This window comes from Microcaecilia unicolor, chromosome 9 (assembly GCF_901765095.1).
Source record: "Microcaecilia unicolor chromosome 9, aMicUni1.1, whole genome shotgun sequence".
NCBI lineage: Eukaryota > Metazoa > Chordata > Amphibia > Gymnophiona > Siphonopidae > Microcaecilia > Microcaecilia unicolor.
In genome coordinates this window covers 87067928-87082016 of record NC_044039.1, presented here as the reverse complement: position 1 = coordinate 87082016, position 14089 = coordinate 87067928, and the positions used below count along the sequence as shown (strand labels likewise).

The window sequence follows — 14089 nt, the reverse complement described above, 5'->3', positions numbered from 1 at the left end:
AGGCAAACAAGTTCCTCAAGGGATCAAGGCTCATTCTACTATGGGGCAAGCAGCTTCTTGGGTGGAACGTTTTTTGGTTCCTCCTTTGGACATTTGTAAAGTGGCAACGTGGTCTTCTTTGCATTCCTTCTCGAAGCATTGCAGATTGGACGTGCAGTGCTGTCAGGAAGTGGTTTTCGGGGCAAGGGTTCTCACAGCAGGATTGCTGGGGCCCCTCCCTTAGGTTTACTGCTTTGCTACTTCCCACCAGTCAGTTCCTGGACCAGTCTGGAGGGACGCTAAGGAAGGAGAAATTAGATCTTACCTGCTAATTTGTGTTCCTTTAGTCCCTCCGGACCGGTCCAGATCCCTCCCAGGTCTGTGTACATAGTATGAAAGAGTGTATTCTGGTGTTTGAATGTGGTTTGGTTTTATGTTCAGAGCTGTTTTGTGGTTTGTTATCCTATAAAACTTCAACAAGAAATAAACCAATTCTTAACTGTTAAGTTACTTGTAACCACTCGCCTCCACCTACCCTCTTCTCCTTCCTGTGCACATTAATTGATTTGATTTGCTTACTTTATTTTTTGTTTATTAGATTGTAAGCTCTTTGAGCAGGGACTGTCTTTCTTCTATGTTTGTGCAGCGCTGCGTACACCTTGTAGCTCTATAGAAACGCTAAATAGTAGTAGTAGTAGTAGTTAATTCCTACTCATGTAAACTAAGTACCTCTGCAAGAAAGGGCAGTTCTTTGTCCTGTTTATTCTTGGGCTGACCGGCGCGGTGGTGTCGCTGTCTTGCCTTTGTTGAATTATAATTTACATGGGGTGGCTGCTCAGATACCAGGTGGCACAGAGGGTGTTTCTCTCTTTTTCTTCTCCTGCTTTACTTTGATACTGAATCTAGGGCTTGTTGGCCAGGGCTCTTATTGCCTCTCTAGAGTCAGAGTTCTCAGTCTCCACCTGCTGGAAGGAGTGCACAACCCACCAGTCAGTTCCTGGACTGGTCCGGAGGGACTAAAGGAAAACAAATTAGCAGGTAAGATCTAATTTCTACATTCATTTATATAAGTTTATATACCATCTGGCTATAGCCAATCAAGGATGAAGGACAGAGAGAGCAATTAAAGCATTAGAAAGGTACATAGAATACAGAGTAAAGTAGAGTGGAGGAGTGGCCTAGTGGTTAGAGCACCAGTCTTGCAATCCAGAGGTGGCCAGTTCAAATCCCACTGCTGCTCCTTGTGATCTTGGGCAAGTCACTTGCCTCAGGTACAAGCTTAGATTGTGAGCCCTCCTGGGACAGAAAAATATCCAGTGTACCTGAATGTAACTCACCTTGAGCTACTACTGAAAAAGGTGTGAGCAAAATCCAAATAATAAATATTGCTTTTTTAATTCACATTTTGTATCTGATTTTCTTTACCCAGAAGCACCAGCAGTGGGTTTGGTTTTTTTTTAGAGGATCATAGGCAGCTTCTAAGCACATAACATGCCACCTGTAGACATAATATCCTTGGTAAGTTATAGTTTAAGATCTTAGATTATTGCTATTAATTTGAAAATGCCCATTTCTTTTATAGGAAGTCAGTGTAGCTGATGCAGAAGGGTTGAGGCATTGCCTCTCCTCATGCTCTTAGATATCCAGCTATTGCACTTTTTGTGACTTCTAATCTTCTCAATTATTGTGGTTACCTGGATCATAGGATGCAACATGTGGCACACAAATTAGACTGGATATTACAGTAGCAGGGTTAAAATAGTTGGGAGTTACTCAGGATTGCTTATTGAAAGAAAATTGGGGTCATGAACATTCATCACGTATCCATGTTTTGGGCAGACAGATTTAACTGTAGTGCATGCTTGGATAATTATGTGATTGTATTATTGTAACTTGCTATATGCCAGGTTAAGAAAATACTAGCTGCACAGATATACTATGGAGTACTGTGGCGAGAGTGGTATTAAGTATTAAGGAATGTATTCAGCCTAGTTTTGGAAGAGCTTCATTTGTTACCAGTAAAGAGAAGCACAATCTCCTCTTTACTGGTAGCCACGCTCAAGCATGGCATCACCAGGAGTAGTAGTATCATATACAATTGTAAAAATTATAACCAAAATTTTGAAGACTGTGCTTCTTGTCTTCAAAATTTTGGTTATTTTTACAATTTTATATGATTTACTACTTCCGGCTGCTAGAAAACAGGCCTTTCACTCTGGACCCTCAAAACTCGCCTCTTCTGCTTATCTCTTTCACCGAACGCCTTGGGATTAATGGGAGAAATTGTGAATCGCGCTGAGTTTATTTCTGGCATGTTTAACCCAGGTTATGTCGGTGAAAAATAAGGAGCCGTATCAAATCCACAGACTCCAAGATGGCGGCCCCATATTGTCCTATTCTCAGCTCTGTCTGGGTTGCAGAATTGACAGTGAAGGTGACTGTAGTAATCGAAGGCTTCACAGTATTGAAGACAAGCTGGATGCCCATGTGGAGGGCAAGTTGAATATTTTGTCCAGGGGTTTCACAGCCCACTAGCAACAAACAGGAATAACATGTATAGAATGTTTGTACGTTTGTGGCCACGCTGTCGTGGACGGGATGCTGGGCTCGATGGACCCTTGGTCTTTTCCCAGTGTGGCATTACTTATGTACTTATGTACAGGTGGCAGAGGATGAAACAAAAAAGTGAGGAGAATGGATGAGGATACCAACTGTTTTATATTTATTCACTTAAAAAATTCACTTAAAAAATTACATGTGCATAACAGCGACCCGACACGGCCGTGTTTCGGCACAATGGCCTGCTTCAGGGGTCTTTATAACCTTGAATGATGTAGTTTAGAATGTTTGTTCCAAGGGAAATAACAGGAAACAAATCTCTCTGGTCTCCTCTCTTCAAAAATAATATATATGAGATATATATATTTTTTAAAAAAACGAGCATCTAAATACTCCTCTCCTAAGAGTTATCGGCAAATTGCAAAAATGCTGAAAGATGGCAGTGGTTACAGCGTTTACCTATTTAAAGAAACGCTGTAACCACTGCCATCTTTCAGCATTTTTGCAATTTGCCGATAACTCTTAGGAGAGGAGTATTTAGATGCTCGTTTTTTAAAAAAATATATATATCTCATATATATTATTTTTGAAGAGAGGAGACCAGAGAGATTTGTTTCCTGTTATTTCCCTTGGAACAAACATTCTAAACTACATCATTCAAGGTTATAAAGACCCCTGAAGCAGGCCATTGTGCCGAAACACGGCCGTGTCGGGTCGCTGTTATGCACATGTAATTTTTTAAGTGAATTTTTTAAGTGAATAAATATAAAACAGTTGGTATCCTCATCCATTCTCCTCACTTTTTTGTTTCATCTTCACGGTGTCGTGAGGATTTTTTACCTCCTTTTTTGCCTTCGCAGGTGGCAGAGGAAACACACACACATTGTTATGGGACTAACTGACAGTGCTGGAGGACAAAGTAGACAACCTAGAAAGTAGGTCAGGAAGAAACAACTTGAGGTCAAAGTGCCTGAAGCAATCCAGTATAAGGAGCTTGGGGGATTTTTAGAATCCTGGTTGAAGCCATTGATCCAACTGGTGGATCATTGAGAATAGAAAAAGTGCATCACGTGGTCCAGGTGAGAGCAGGCCAAGGGTGGTCATCCTTAAACTCCTGAACTGTGCTCACAAGCAGTCTGTCTTAAGCCCTTTGGGCGGGTGCTACTCTTACATATGATGATAAAAAGGTGCCCTGATTTCAAGATTATTGTACCAGGGTAATGGAGCAGCACAGAGCATTTGCCCCTATTTGTACTAGCCTACATGGTACTAAGAACATAAGCATAGCCATACTGGGTCAGACCAATGGTCCCATCTAGCCAGTATCCTGTTTTCAATAGTGGCCAAGCCAGGTCACAAGTACCTGGGAAAAACCCAAATAGCAGTAGCAACATTCCATTCTACCAATCCCAGGATAAGTAGTGGCTTTCCCCATGTCTATCTCAATAGCAGACTATGGACCTTTCCTCCAGGAACTTGTCCAAACCATTTTTGCTACTATATCTAGCTCGACAATGAGTCTACTATGCAGGAAGAGTGAAATATCTATTCTCAGTAGCCAAAGACAAAATCTTCCTACAGCAACTTGAGTTGGATTCAGTGCAGGTGGAACTGACAACTACTTCTTTGTGAAACAGTTCACCAGAGGCACTCTTCTTTACTACTTGTAAACCGTGCATGGTCTTAAAAGAAAGCAAGCAAACTTAAAAAATATTCTGGCCTCATTAGGCAACCAGTGTAATTGTAGAAAGCTAGGAGAAATATCATATTTAGACAGACCAAAAATCAAGCGAACTGCAGTTTTTGAATAATCTGCAATCTCCTGATAAGACCCTTATTGCATCCTAAATATAGAAGGTTACAATAGTCTAATTGAGAGATCAGGAGTACCTGGACCAGATCATAACTTCCTCATTTGAAGAAAACAAAAAAAATGTTTAGCACTGTCTACTAGAACCCCCAGAGTGTGGTTGAATTATTATGTAGTATTCCCCATTTAGCTGATTTGTTCTGACATGAGGGAGTGCCAATTTAGGAAGATCTACAGAGCTTATTTTGCTCAGACACAAGCATTTACAGTGGGACTAGTGGATTCTCCTGTATTCATTAAATGTCATTTGGCAAGAAATACTCTTGGACACGCATTGTAGAGAAGCACTTTTGTTTTATAGTTTTGAGATTTCATTTATTGGTTATCTAGAATATATTACTGGCCAAGTGATTAGCTTGTGCCCTGAGCGCTTTTTATTTGAGAAATGTAAACTTTTTCTGTAACAGGCAAAGGTTTCAGGGAACTCATAGGGAAGGCTGCTGTAGTGGCTAAGAAGTGTGTATTGTGCCATTGGATGCAAGGTATCCTGCCTTCTCACTGGAGTTGGTGAAACAGTTTTCATGCTGTAATGCTCATGGAGTCGTAGATGCCAGGCGCACTTTTAAAGAGGAGAATTTTTTTATTGACCTGGCATTGCTATATTTAATCTCTCTGCGAGTGCGGAACCTAGTGATGAACACTTTAGGGGGACCCTTGAATTTTCATTGGCTCATGTAAACTATAAAAGTACTCTTTAGAGGTCTGAGGGGGAGGGGTGGGGGAAGGTATTTTAGGCCACTATCTTGGTACCTCCTTCTTTAGACATGGGGCTATAAGAGTCCAATCCTCATGTGCTTCTAAGTTATAGGAAATGGGGAGTGGGCAGGGGTGATTTGGTGGGTGTTTGAAGTTATGTTTTGAAAGCTTATCAGGTGGGCGTTATACTGTTTGTACTTTTGCCGGAGAGGGTTCAGTTGGATGGGGGGGTTTGTTGGGGAGTTGCATTTACTTGTTGAATTAATGTAAAATGACATTCTTGCTAGCTATTGCTGGGGTTTCTTGTATTCCTTTTTACAATTTTGTACCTGTTGGCAGTAATGGTTTATAATTTTGCTGGGTTTGTCAGTAAAATTGTTTTTTTTGTTTTTGTTTGTTGGGGGGGGGGGGGGGGGTGGAGGGTGGAAATTTGGGTAAACTGTGATATATGAAGTTAAAATAGCCTCACATGGGATTTACTTTAAAAAGTATGTTTTCGTAGAAAAAGCTACGGAGGTCACAACATGCACGTAAAGAAACAGAATTTCTTCGGCTAAAGAGGACACGGCTTGGACTAGATGATTTTGAATCTTTAAAAGTAATTGGAAGAGGTGCCTTTGGTGAGGTTTGTATATCTGAAATGAAACTATATTCTGTTTGGAATGTCCATCTTAGAATATTTGGGGTGTAATTTTGCAAAGTTGTGTGGGGTGGTTTTTTTTTTTGTGTTTTTTTAATGTGTAATTATGCTATCATGAAATTGCATGGAGGTGTACATTTGTAGGAATTCTGGAGCCAGAGCTGGGGATAAATTGGGGTGTATATCTGTAATTTATAAACTGCATGTATGCACTTGGAGTAGGTATAAATTTGTGCACTATTAGGACTAGTTCTGAGACCCTTATTTTATCATCCTCACTTTAATATTCCCTTATCTCTTGTTTGTCCTGTTTGTCTGTCCTAATTAGATTGTAAGCTCTGTCGAGCAGGCACTGTCTCTTCATGTTCAAGTGTACAGCGCTGCGTACGTCTAGTAGCGCTATAGAATTGATAAGTAGTAGTAGTAGCCTGTTTTCTGAAGGTACTTATGTTGCCTTTATAAAATAGTTTGTGTGTGTGCTTGCTTTTTTTTTTTTTTTTAATTCAGATAGACATCCTATTATGAAATTAGGCCCTTTTTGTTTTGAGATGTATGGAATACTCACCCATGTTTCAAAAAATTAAATTTTTTTTCAATTGATTTGCATTTCAGGTACGTCTTGTTCAGAAGAAAGATACTGGCCACATCTATGCAATGAAGATATTAAGAAAATCTGATATGCTTGAGAAGGAGCAGGTGCCTAAAAGTTTGTTTGATGAATTCAGTACTTTCCTTCTCCTTTTTAAATAATTTTTTTTATTTTGTATTCATTTTCATATGTAACAACTTTGAATGGCTTCCCTTAATATCCCTCATACTGTCTCTCCCCATCCCATCCCCTTCATAGCATCTGCAGATACTGGATTATTCCTTCCATTCTTCAAATACATCCCTCTTGGAGTGATTACTGCGAGTTTCTTCATCTATGCAGCCCCCCCTAGTCTCTTTTTCCATTGTGTCTGTTAATGCAGGCCCCCCTCTTTCCATAACCCTAATAAAGCAAGTTTTGGTTTCCTAGCGTATTCTGTTGCCCACACAATGCTAATTTGTTTTTGTATCTGTGCTCAAACTATTTAGTTCTAGGGCATACCCAATATGAAAAAACATCCCTTGCTCCCCACACAGCCTCCAACACATCACAATTATTGACAGGTACATCTTTTTCAATTTTTTAGGAGTTAAATGCCATCATAACAGAATTTTACTCCTTTCTTTAATCAGATGATTTATGTATATTACTTATCACCTTTCCCCAACTCTCTTCTGTTAGCACCTCCCCTGTATTCTCCTCTTATTCAGACATATCAATTTTTGAAACCCATTTCATTGCTACCGTATACAAAGCTGAAATCAATCCCTTCGTTCCACCATGCCGTATCTATTTTCTCTAGGGGCACTAACCCTTTCCCTCCCAGTTGCTAACTGACCCTTTTTTATTTTTATTTATTTGAAATAACTTTCTGTACCGCTCTAGCTGATGGGCAGAACAGAGCGGTGTACAGGCTAAAAAGTAGGAAATAAGAAAAGAACTCCATTAATGTATAGGAAAGCAGGGTATTCTGTTAAGAGACACAAGCATTACAAAAAGAGAGTAAAGCAAACACACAAATGAAGGACAAGGTTGAAGGGTAACGCTGATAATTTCTGAAAATGCTGCACCTGCTTATATTGAAAGACAACTTCTTCCCTTAGCAAAAAAAAAACAAAACCCTTCTTTAATTCTTCAAATGTATTTCTCCCCCTCCTCCACAAATTGATAGAATAAGAGGAATCCCATCCATGCCCAGGGCCAATAGACCTTGCTATCAACTGCTGTGGTGAACTCTTTATTAAACCTTAGGGAAACTACAAAATGAAAAACAATCCCTCCCCATTACTTTATCCTTCACTTTCTTCCACAACTGCATTACATTTTTTTTAAATGGATTACCCATCTGGCCCATTTGCCTAGCTTCACTCATCACCCACGGGAAGAAGTCCCCCCCCCCACCCCCAACATCGCCATTATATTTAATTTGAACATACTGTTTCACCTGGCCCATTTCTCTCCAGTCGCTCAAATGCTGCAGCTGCACTGCCAGATAATAAGCATGTATATCGGGAATCTGTACTCATCCATACTCTTTTGCATCACCACTTTTGCCACCTACAAAGTAGTCCCCCCCCCCCCCCCCCCCCCCAATAGATCTCACTATCACCTTTCTCTGAACATCTTTAATGGCAGCATTGGGAATCAATATAGGAAGAGTTTGAAATAAGTAAACGAATCTCAGAAGGACATTTATTTTTTATCATTGAGATTCCCCCCCCCCCTTCAATCCTGACCAAATTTTTCACAGTTGTTTGAAGAAAGGAAAATAATTAGCCACAAAGTAACTTGGAAGGGATGGAAGTAATATTAACTAAATATTTCAAATGGCTGTGCTCATTTAAATGGAAAATTCATCCTAATTTTCTGTAACTTTGCTATGGGTAAGTTTGAGCACTTCCATTTTTCTGATATTGATCTTAAAACCCAAGACTGTCCCATAATCATTCATTTGCCACATCCGATACCAGGTGGGATGTGTTTGTCTTGGTTATAGACAATAGATCATTGTTAGCATACAACAAAATGTTATGGGTCTTTTCCCCAATGCTATATTGTTATTCTCCCATATCTTCTGTTCCAATGGTTCCATCACCCTGACAAACATTAAAGGGCTTGGATAAAGGGCGTCATTGGTGTATACCCCTACTTGAAATAAAACTGATCTGAATAATCCTCATTCATTTTAATGCAGACCTCCGGCTTCATGTGTAGCCTAATACCCACTAAATGAAATTTGGGCTAACCTTCTGTGCTTTTCAAGATTTCATAAGTGAATTCCCAATGCACCTTACTACTACTATTTAGCATTTCTATAGCGCTACAAGGCGTACGCAGCGCTGCACAAACATAGAAGAAAGACAGGCCCTGCTCAAAGAGCTTACAATCTAGTAGACAAAAAATCAAACAAATCAATGTGTACAGGAAGGAGGAGAGGAGGGTAGGTGGAGGCGAGTGGTTACAAGTGGTTACGAGTCAAAAGCAATGTTAAAGAGGTGGGCTTTCAGTCTAGATTTAAAGGTGGCCAAGGATGGGGCAAGACGTAGGGGCTCAGGAAGTTTATTCCAGGCATAGGGTGCAGCGAGACAGAAGGCGCGAAGTCTGGAGTTGGCAGTAGTGGAGAAGGGAACAGATAAGAAGGATTTATCCATGGAGCGGAGTGCACGGGAAAGGGTGTAGGGAAGGACGAGTGTGGAGAGATACTGGGGAGCAGCAGAGTGAATACATTTATAGGTTAGTAGAAGAAGTTTGAACAGGATGCGAAAACGGATAGGGAGCCAGTGAAGCGACTTGAGGAGAGGGGTAGTATGGCAGAAGACAAGACGGGCAGCAGAGTTTTGAACCGATTGGAGAGGGGAGAGGTGACTTAAGTGGGAGGCCAGCAAGAAGCAGATTGCAGTAGTCTAAACAAGAGGTGACAAGGGTGTGGATGAGGGTTTTGGTAGAGTGCTCAGAAAGAAAGGGGCGGATTTTACGGATGTTGTACAGAAAGAAATGACAGGTCTTGGCGATCTGCTGGATATGAGCAGAGAAGGAGAGAGAAGAGTCAAAAGATGACCCCAAGGTTTCGAGCTGAGGAGACAGGGAGAATGAGAGAGCCATCAACAGAAATAGAAAACGGGGGGAGTGGGGAGGTGGGTTTGGGGGGAAAAATGAGAAGCTCGGTTTTGGTCATGTTTAATTTCAGGTGGCGTTGAGACATCCAGACAGCAATGTCAGACAAGCACGCTGAAACTTTGGTTTGGATGCAAGGTGAGATATCAGGGGTAGAAAGGTAGATTTGGGAGTCATCAGCATAGAGATGGTAGGAAAAGCCATGGGATGAGATTAATGAACCAAGGGAAGAAGTGTAGATAGAAAAGAGGAGGGGACCAAAAACAGAACCCTGAGGTACGCCGACAGGCAGAGGGATAGAAGTAGAAGAGGATCCACCAGAGTGAACACTGAAGGTGCGGAGGGAGAGGTAGGAAGAGAACCAGGAAAGGACAGAGCCCTGGAATCCAAGTGAGGATAGGGTATCGAGGAGTATGCTGTGATCGACAGTGTCAAAAGCAGCGGAAAGATCAAGAAGAATGAGGATGGAATATTGACCTCTGGATTTAGCCAGTAATAGGTCATTGGAGACTTTAGTAAGCGCAGTTTCGGTTGAGTGGAGAGGGCGAAAACCAGATTGTAGTGGGTCAAGAATAGCATGTGAGGAGAGAAAATCAAGGCAGCGGCGGTGAACAGCACGCTCAAGTAATTTGGAGAGAAAAGGGAGGAGGGAGATGGGTCGGTAATTAGAGGGACAAGTAGGGTCGAGTGAAGGCTTCTTAAGGAGAGGTGTGACCACAGCATGTTTAAAGGCAGCAGGGACAGTTGCAGTGGAAAGTGAGAGGTTGAGAATGTGACAGATAAAATGAATAAGAGCAGGTGAGATGACATTAAGAAGGTGGGTGGGAATGGGATCAGAGGAACAGGTGGTGCATTTTGAGGAAGAAAGGAGAAGTGTAGTTTCCTCTATAGTAACTTCAGGAAAGGAGGAAAAGGAATGAGGGGAAGCAGAGAGAGGGGAACGGACTAGTGGAGGGAGAGGTGGCGAGGTAGAGAATTCAAGGTTTATCTTTTGAACCTTGTTGTGAAAGAATTCAGCAAGGGTCTGAGGAGATAATGAAGTGGGAGTTGGGGGAGGGGGCACCTTGAGTTCAATGTGGTGAAGAGAAGTCGAGGGGTAGAGCCAAGAGAGTTGGTCAGTTGGATATAATAATCCTGTTTGGCGCGTAAAAGAGCAGATTGGAAGGAGGTTAGCATGAACTTAGTGTAAGAAATCAGCAAGGGCCCGAGATTTCCGCCAGAGGCGTTCGGCAGAGCGGGTACAGGAACGTAGGTAGCGGATATTAGAAGTCAGCCAAGGTTGGGGTTTTGTACGCCTTATAGGGCGGGTCATCAAAGGTGCAAGAGTATCTAAGGCAGAGGATAGAGTATTGTTGGAAGAAGAAATAGCCTCGTTGACAGACGTGGATGGTGCCACAGTAGAGAGGAGGTTTGAAACATGGGAGGATAGAGATGAAGGGTCAATATTGTGAAGATTCCTAGATAAATTAGATAAGATAGGACAGGACTGAGAGGGAGGAGATTTAAGTGTGAAAGTTATAAGATGGTGATCGGAAGGGGAAGATCAGAGGAAAGGAAACTAGAGGGTGAACAGTTGGAGGAGAAGATGAGATCAAGACAGTGACCATTTTGATGAGTGGGGGAGGTGGAGCATAGTTGGAGATTAAAGGAGGATGTTAAAGCGAGTAACTTGGAAATATAAGAGTTGGAAGGATCATTAGCAGGAATATTAAAGTCACCAAGGATGAGAGAGGGGGAGGAAGGATCATGGAAGAAGGCAAGCCAGGCATCAAAGTCACTGAGAGAGGATGAAAGGGACTTATCAGGGGGACGATAAATGACCGCGATTCGAAGAGGCAGAGGAGAGAAAAGGCGGATAGAGTGGACTTCAAAGGAGGAAAAAGAGTGAGATTGAGGTGGAAGAAGGGGTTGAAATCTGGAGGAGGGAGAGAGAAATAGTCCAACACCACCCCCGCGAACAGCAGGGTGAGGAGTATGTGAAAAAAGATAACCGCCATGGCAGAGAGCTGCGACTGAAGCAGAGTCATCAGGGCAGAGCCAGGTTTCTGTTATGGCGAACAGAAGGAGGTGACGTGAGATAAAGGGGTCCTGGATATAGGCGAGTTTGTTACAGATAGAGCGGGCATTCCATAGGGCGCAAGAGAAGGGCAGAGAAGAGGAGGGGAGTAGAGGAATAGAGATGAGGTTTGAGAGGTCGCGGTGAGATCTGTAGAATTGGGATAATAGTTGGTGAGGAGGGCCAGGATTGTGATTGATGTCACCGGCTGAGAGTAAGAGAAGGAGTAAAAGAGAGCGGAGGAGAGGTGTGGCCACGAAGGCGTCGAAGGCGAGAGGTATTTAGGTGAAATGGGGAAGGCAACATGGAGGGAAGAAAGAGACGGAGATTAAAAGCCAAGAGGGAGGAAGAGGGTAGGAGAGAAGGTGAGGTGATGAAGTCGATGGATGGGCAGTGAGCTCCTGTAGCGGAGAGAGGTTGGGGGTGAGGGAAAAGATTAGGAAGGGACAGGGCTAGGAAGAGAACGTGAATAGGGGCCATAAATGACTGAGGTACTTTAGCATCCGGGAAGAAGAATAGATGTAAAGAGAAAAATGCCCGGCGCGCGGCACCTAGAGTGGAGGCCCTGAGTGGACCTGGGTGTCACCCCGGAGAAGGCTGTAAGGATATGCAGATGAGCTGCAAGTCCTCCACAGCACCTGAAAGGCAGCCGGTGGTAGAGCTGGGCACCTCTTAGCTGAGGAAAGGCTTACCAGGGGTTAGGCCGAAGCCAGCATTCCTCCCCCTGAGGGTCGCCTGATCCTTGTCGAATCGAATGCTTTTTCAACAAAAGTAGAGACCAACGGGGCTGGTATCCCTTCCTTCCTGGATGCCCAAATCAGTTTAAATCTCTTGTTGATATTGTTTGAGGTTTGTCTCCTAGAAACAATTCATCTTGATGAAACTGGGTTTATCTTCAGGAACACTGCAGCTAATCTGTTGACCAGGATCTTCACCAACATGTTTATATCTGTTTAACAGAGAAAGATCACTACGAGCCACAGTTCTCCCCTCCAACTCACATAGAACGGGGAAGATTGGAGCTCTTCAATAAGCATTGAACAGCCTAGCCAAGAGAGGTGCTATGCTATTGATAAAAGCTTTGTAATCTTAACTGAGCACCCATCTAACTCAGGGTGCTTTCCCTGTTTGTGAAGTTCCTTAATGATACCCACAATCTTCATTACAGTTATTTTCTCCTCCCTCCATCTAATTTCCTCAAGGTTTTACAGGAGTTCTACCTTCTTTGTTTTCATGTCTGTTGTGATTTGGGTCACTTATAGTTATTGATAAGTTTCAAAATTGCTCTTTAATCTTTTTGGCATAGTTTATTATTTGCAAATAGCCTGCTTGGTTTGTTTCCAAAGTCAAAAAATTTTTGTAGTATTCTTTTAATATGAAAATTCAGATCCTTTAACTGAAGATACATCAACTTGAGGATCACACTCTATAACAAACTACAGATCCATCCCCGTTTTGTGTTCTGATTCTAGCTCCCTTATCTTCTCCAGCAATTACCTCTCTTTGTCCAACCTCCCACTTTTTCTTAGAACCCCATTTAATCCCCCCCCCATATGACCATCTTCAGCCTATCCCAGGATAGGCCCACTTTTACCGTTCCTGTATCATTCAGCTGTATATACTCCTTTGTATCCCTTGACATCCTTCAGTGTCCCATCCTTCAATGAGCTTTTAAGTCTCCAGAATTTGTTGCCCCCCCCCCCCCAATGCTACTCCAAAACGTCCCCCAAACTGGCATATGATGGGACCAAGTTATAATCTCAATCTGTGCATTGTAATGACCTGATTTCCACCTCCTATCCACCAGCAAGAGGTTACTTTCAGGAGTAGCTATCATGGGAGTGTAAGAATAAAAGGAATACACCCCTGCTTGGGCTGCTTGCCCTCCATTCATCAGTTAACTGAAATTTGCACATGATCTTTTTGATTTCTCTTGAGCAGCCCCCATGGTATACCTCCCTTCTGAGAAGGTGATAAGTACATAAGTATTGCCATACTGGGAAAGACCAAAGGTCCATCAAGCCCAGCATCCTTTTTCTACCAGTGACCAATCCAGGTCACAAATACCTGGCAAGATCCCAAAAAAGTACAAAACATTTTATACTGCTTATCCCAGAAATAGTGGATTTTTCCCAAGTCCATTTAATAATGGTCTATGGATTTTTCCTTTAGGAAGCTGGCCAAACCTTTTTTAAACTCCACTAAGCTAACCGCCTTTACCACATTCTCTGGCAACGAATTCCAGAGTTTAATTACACATTGAGTGAAGAAAAATTTTCTCCGATTCGTTTTAAATTTACTACATTGTAGCTTCATCGCATGCCTCCAAGTCCTAGTATTTTTGGAAAGCATAAACAGACGCTTCACATCTACCCGTTCAACTCCACTCATTATTTTATAGACCTCTATCATATCTCCCCTCAGCCGCCTTTTTTCCAAGCTGAAGACCCCTAGCCGCTTTAGCCTTTCCTCATAGGGAAGTCGTTCCATCCCCTTTATCGTTTTCATCGCCCTTCTCTGTACCTTTTCTAATTCCACTATATCTTTTTTGAGATGGGGTGACCAGAATTGAAGAACCACGGCACT

At 42.3% G+C, this 14089-nt stretch overlaps 1 protein-coding gene across 4 annotated transcripts in view; it reads left to right on the top strand.

Annotated features, from left to right (window-relative positions):
- STK38L (serine/threonine kinase 38 like) overlaps positions 1 to 14089 on the top strand; it is a 228088-nt gene that overhangs the window by 80054 nt on the left and 133945 nt on the right. For all 4 annotated transcript variants that reach the window (XM_030214536.1, XM_030214537.1, XM_030214538.1 and 1 more), the window contains exons 4-5: positions 5607 to 5729; positions 6357 to 6440. In XM_030214536.1, coding sequence (XP_030070396.1) covers positions 5607 to 5729; positions 6357 to 6440 — 207 coding nt within the window. The remainder of the gene's footprint in view (positions 1 to 5606; positions 5730 to 6356; positions 6441 to 14089) is intronic.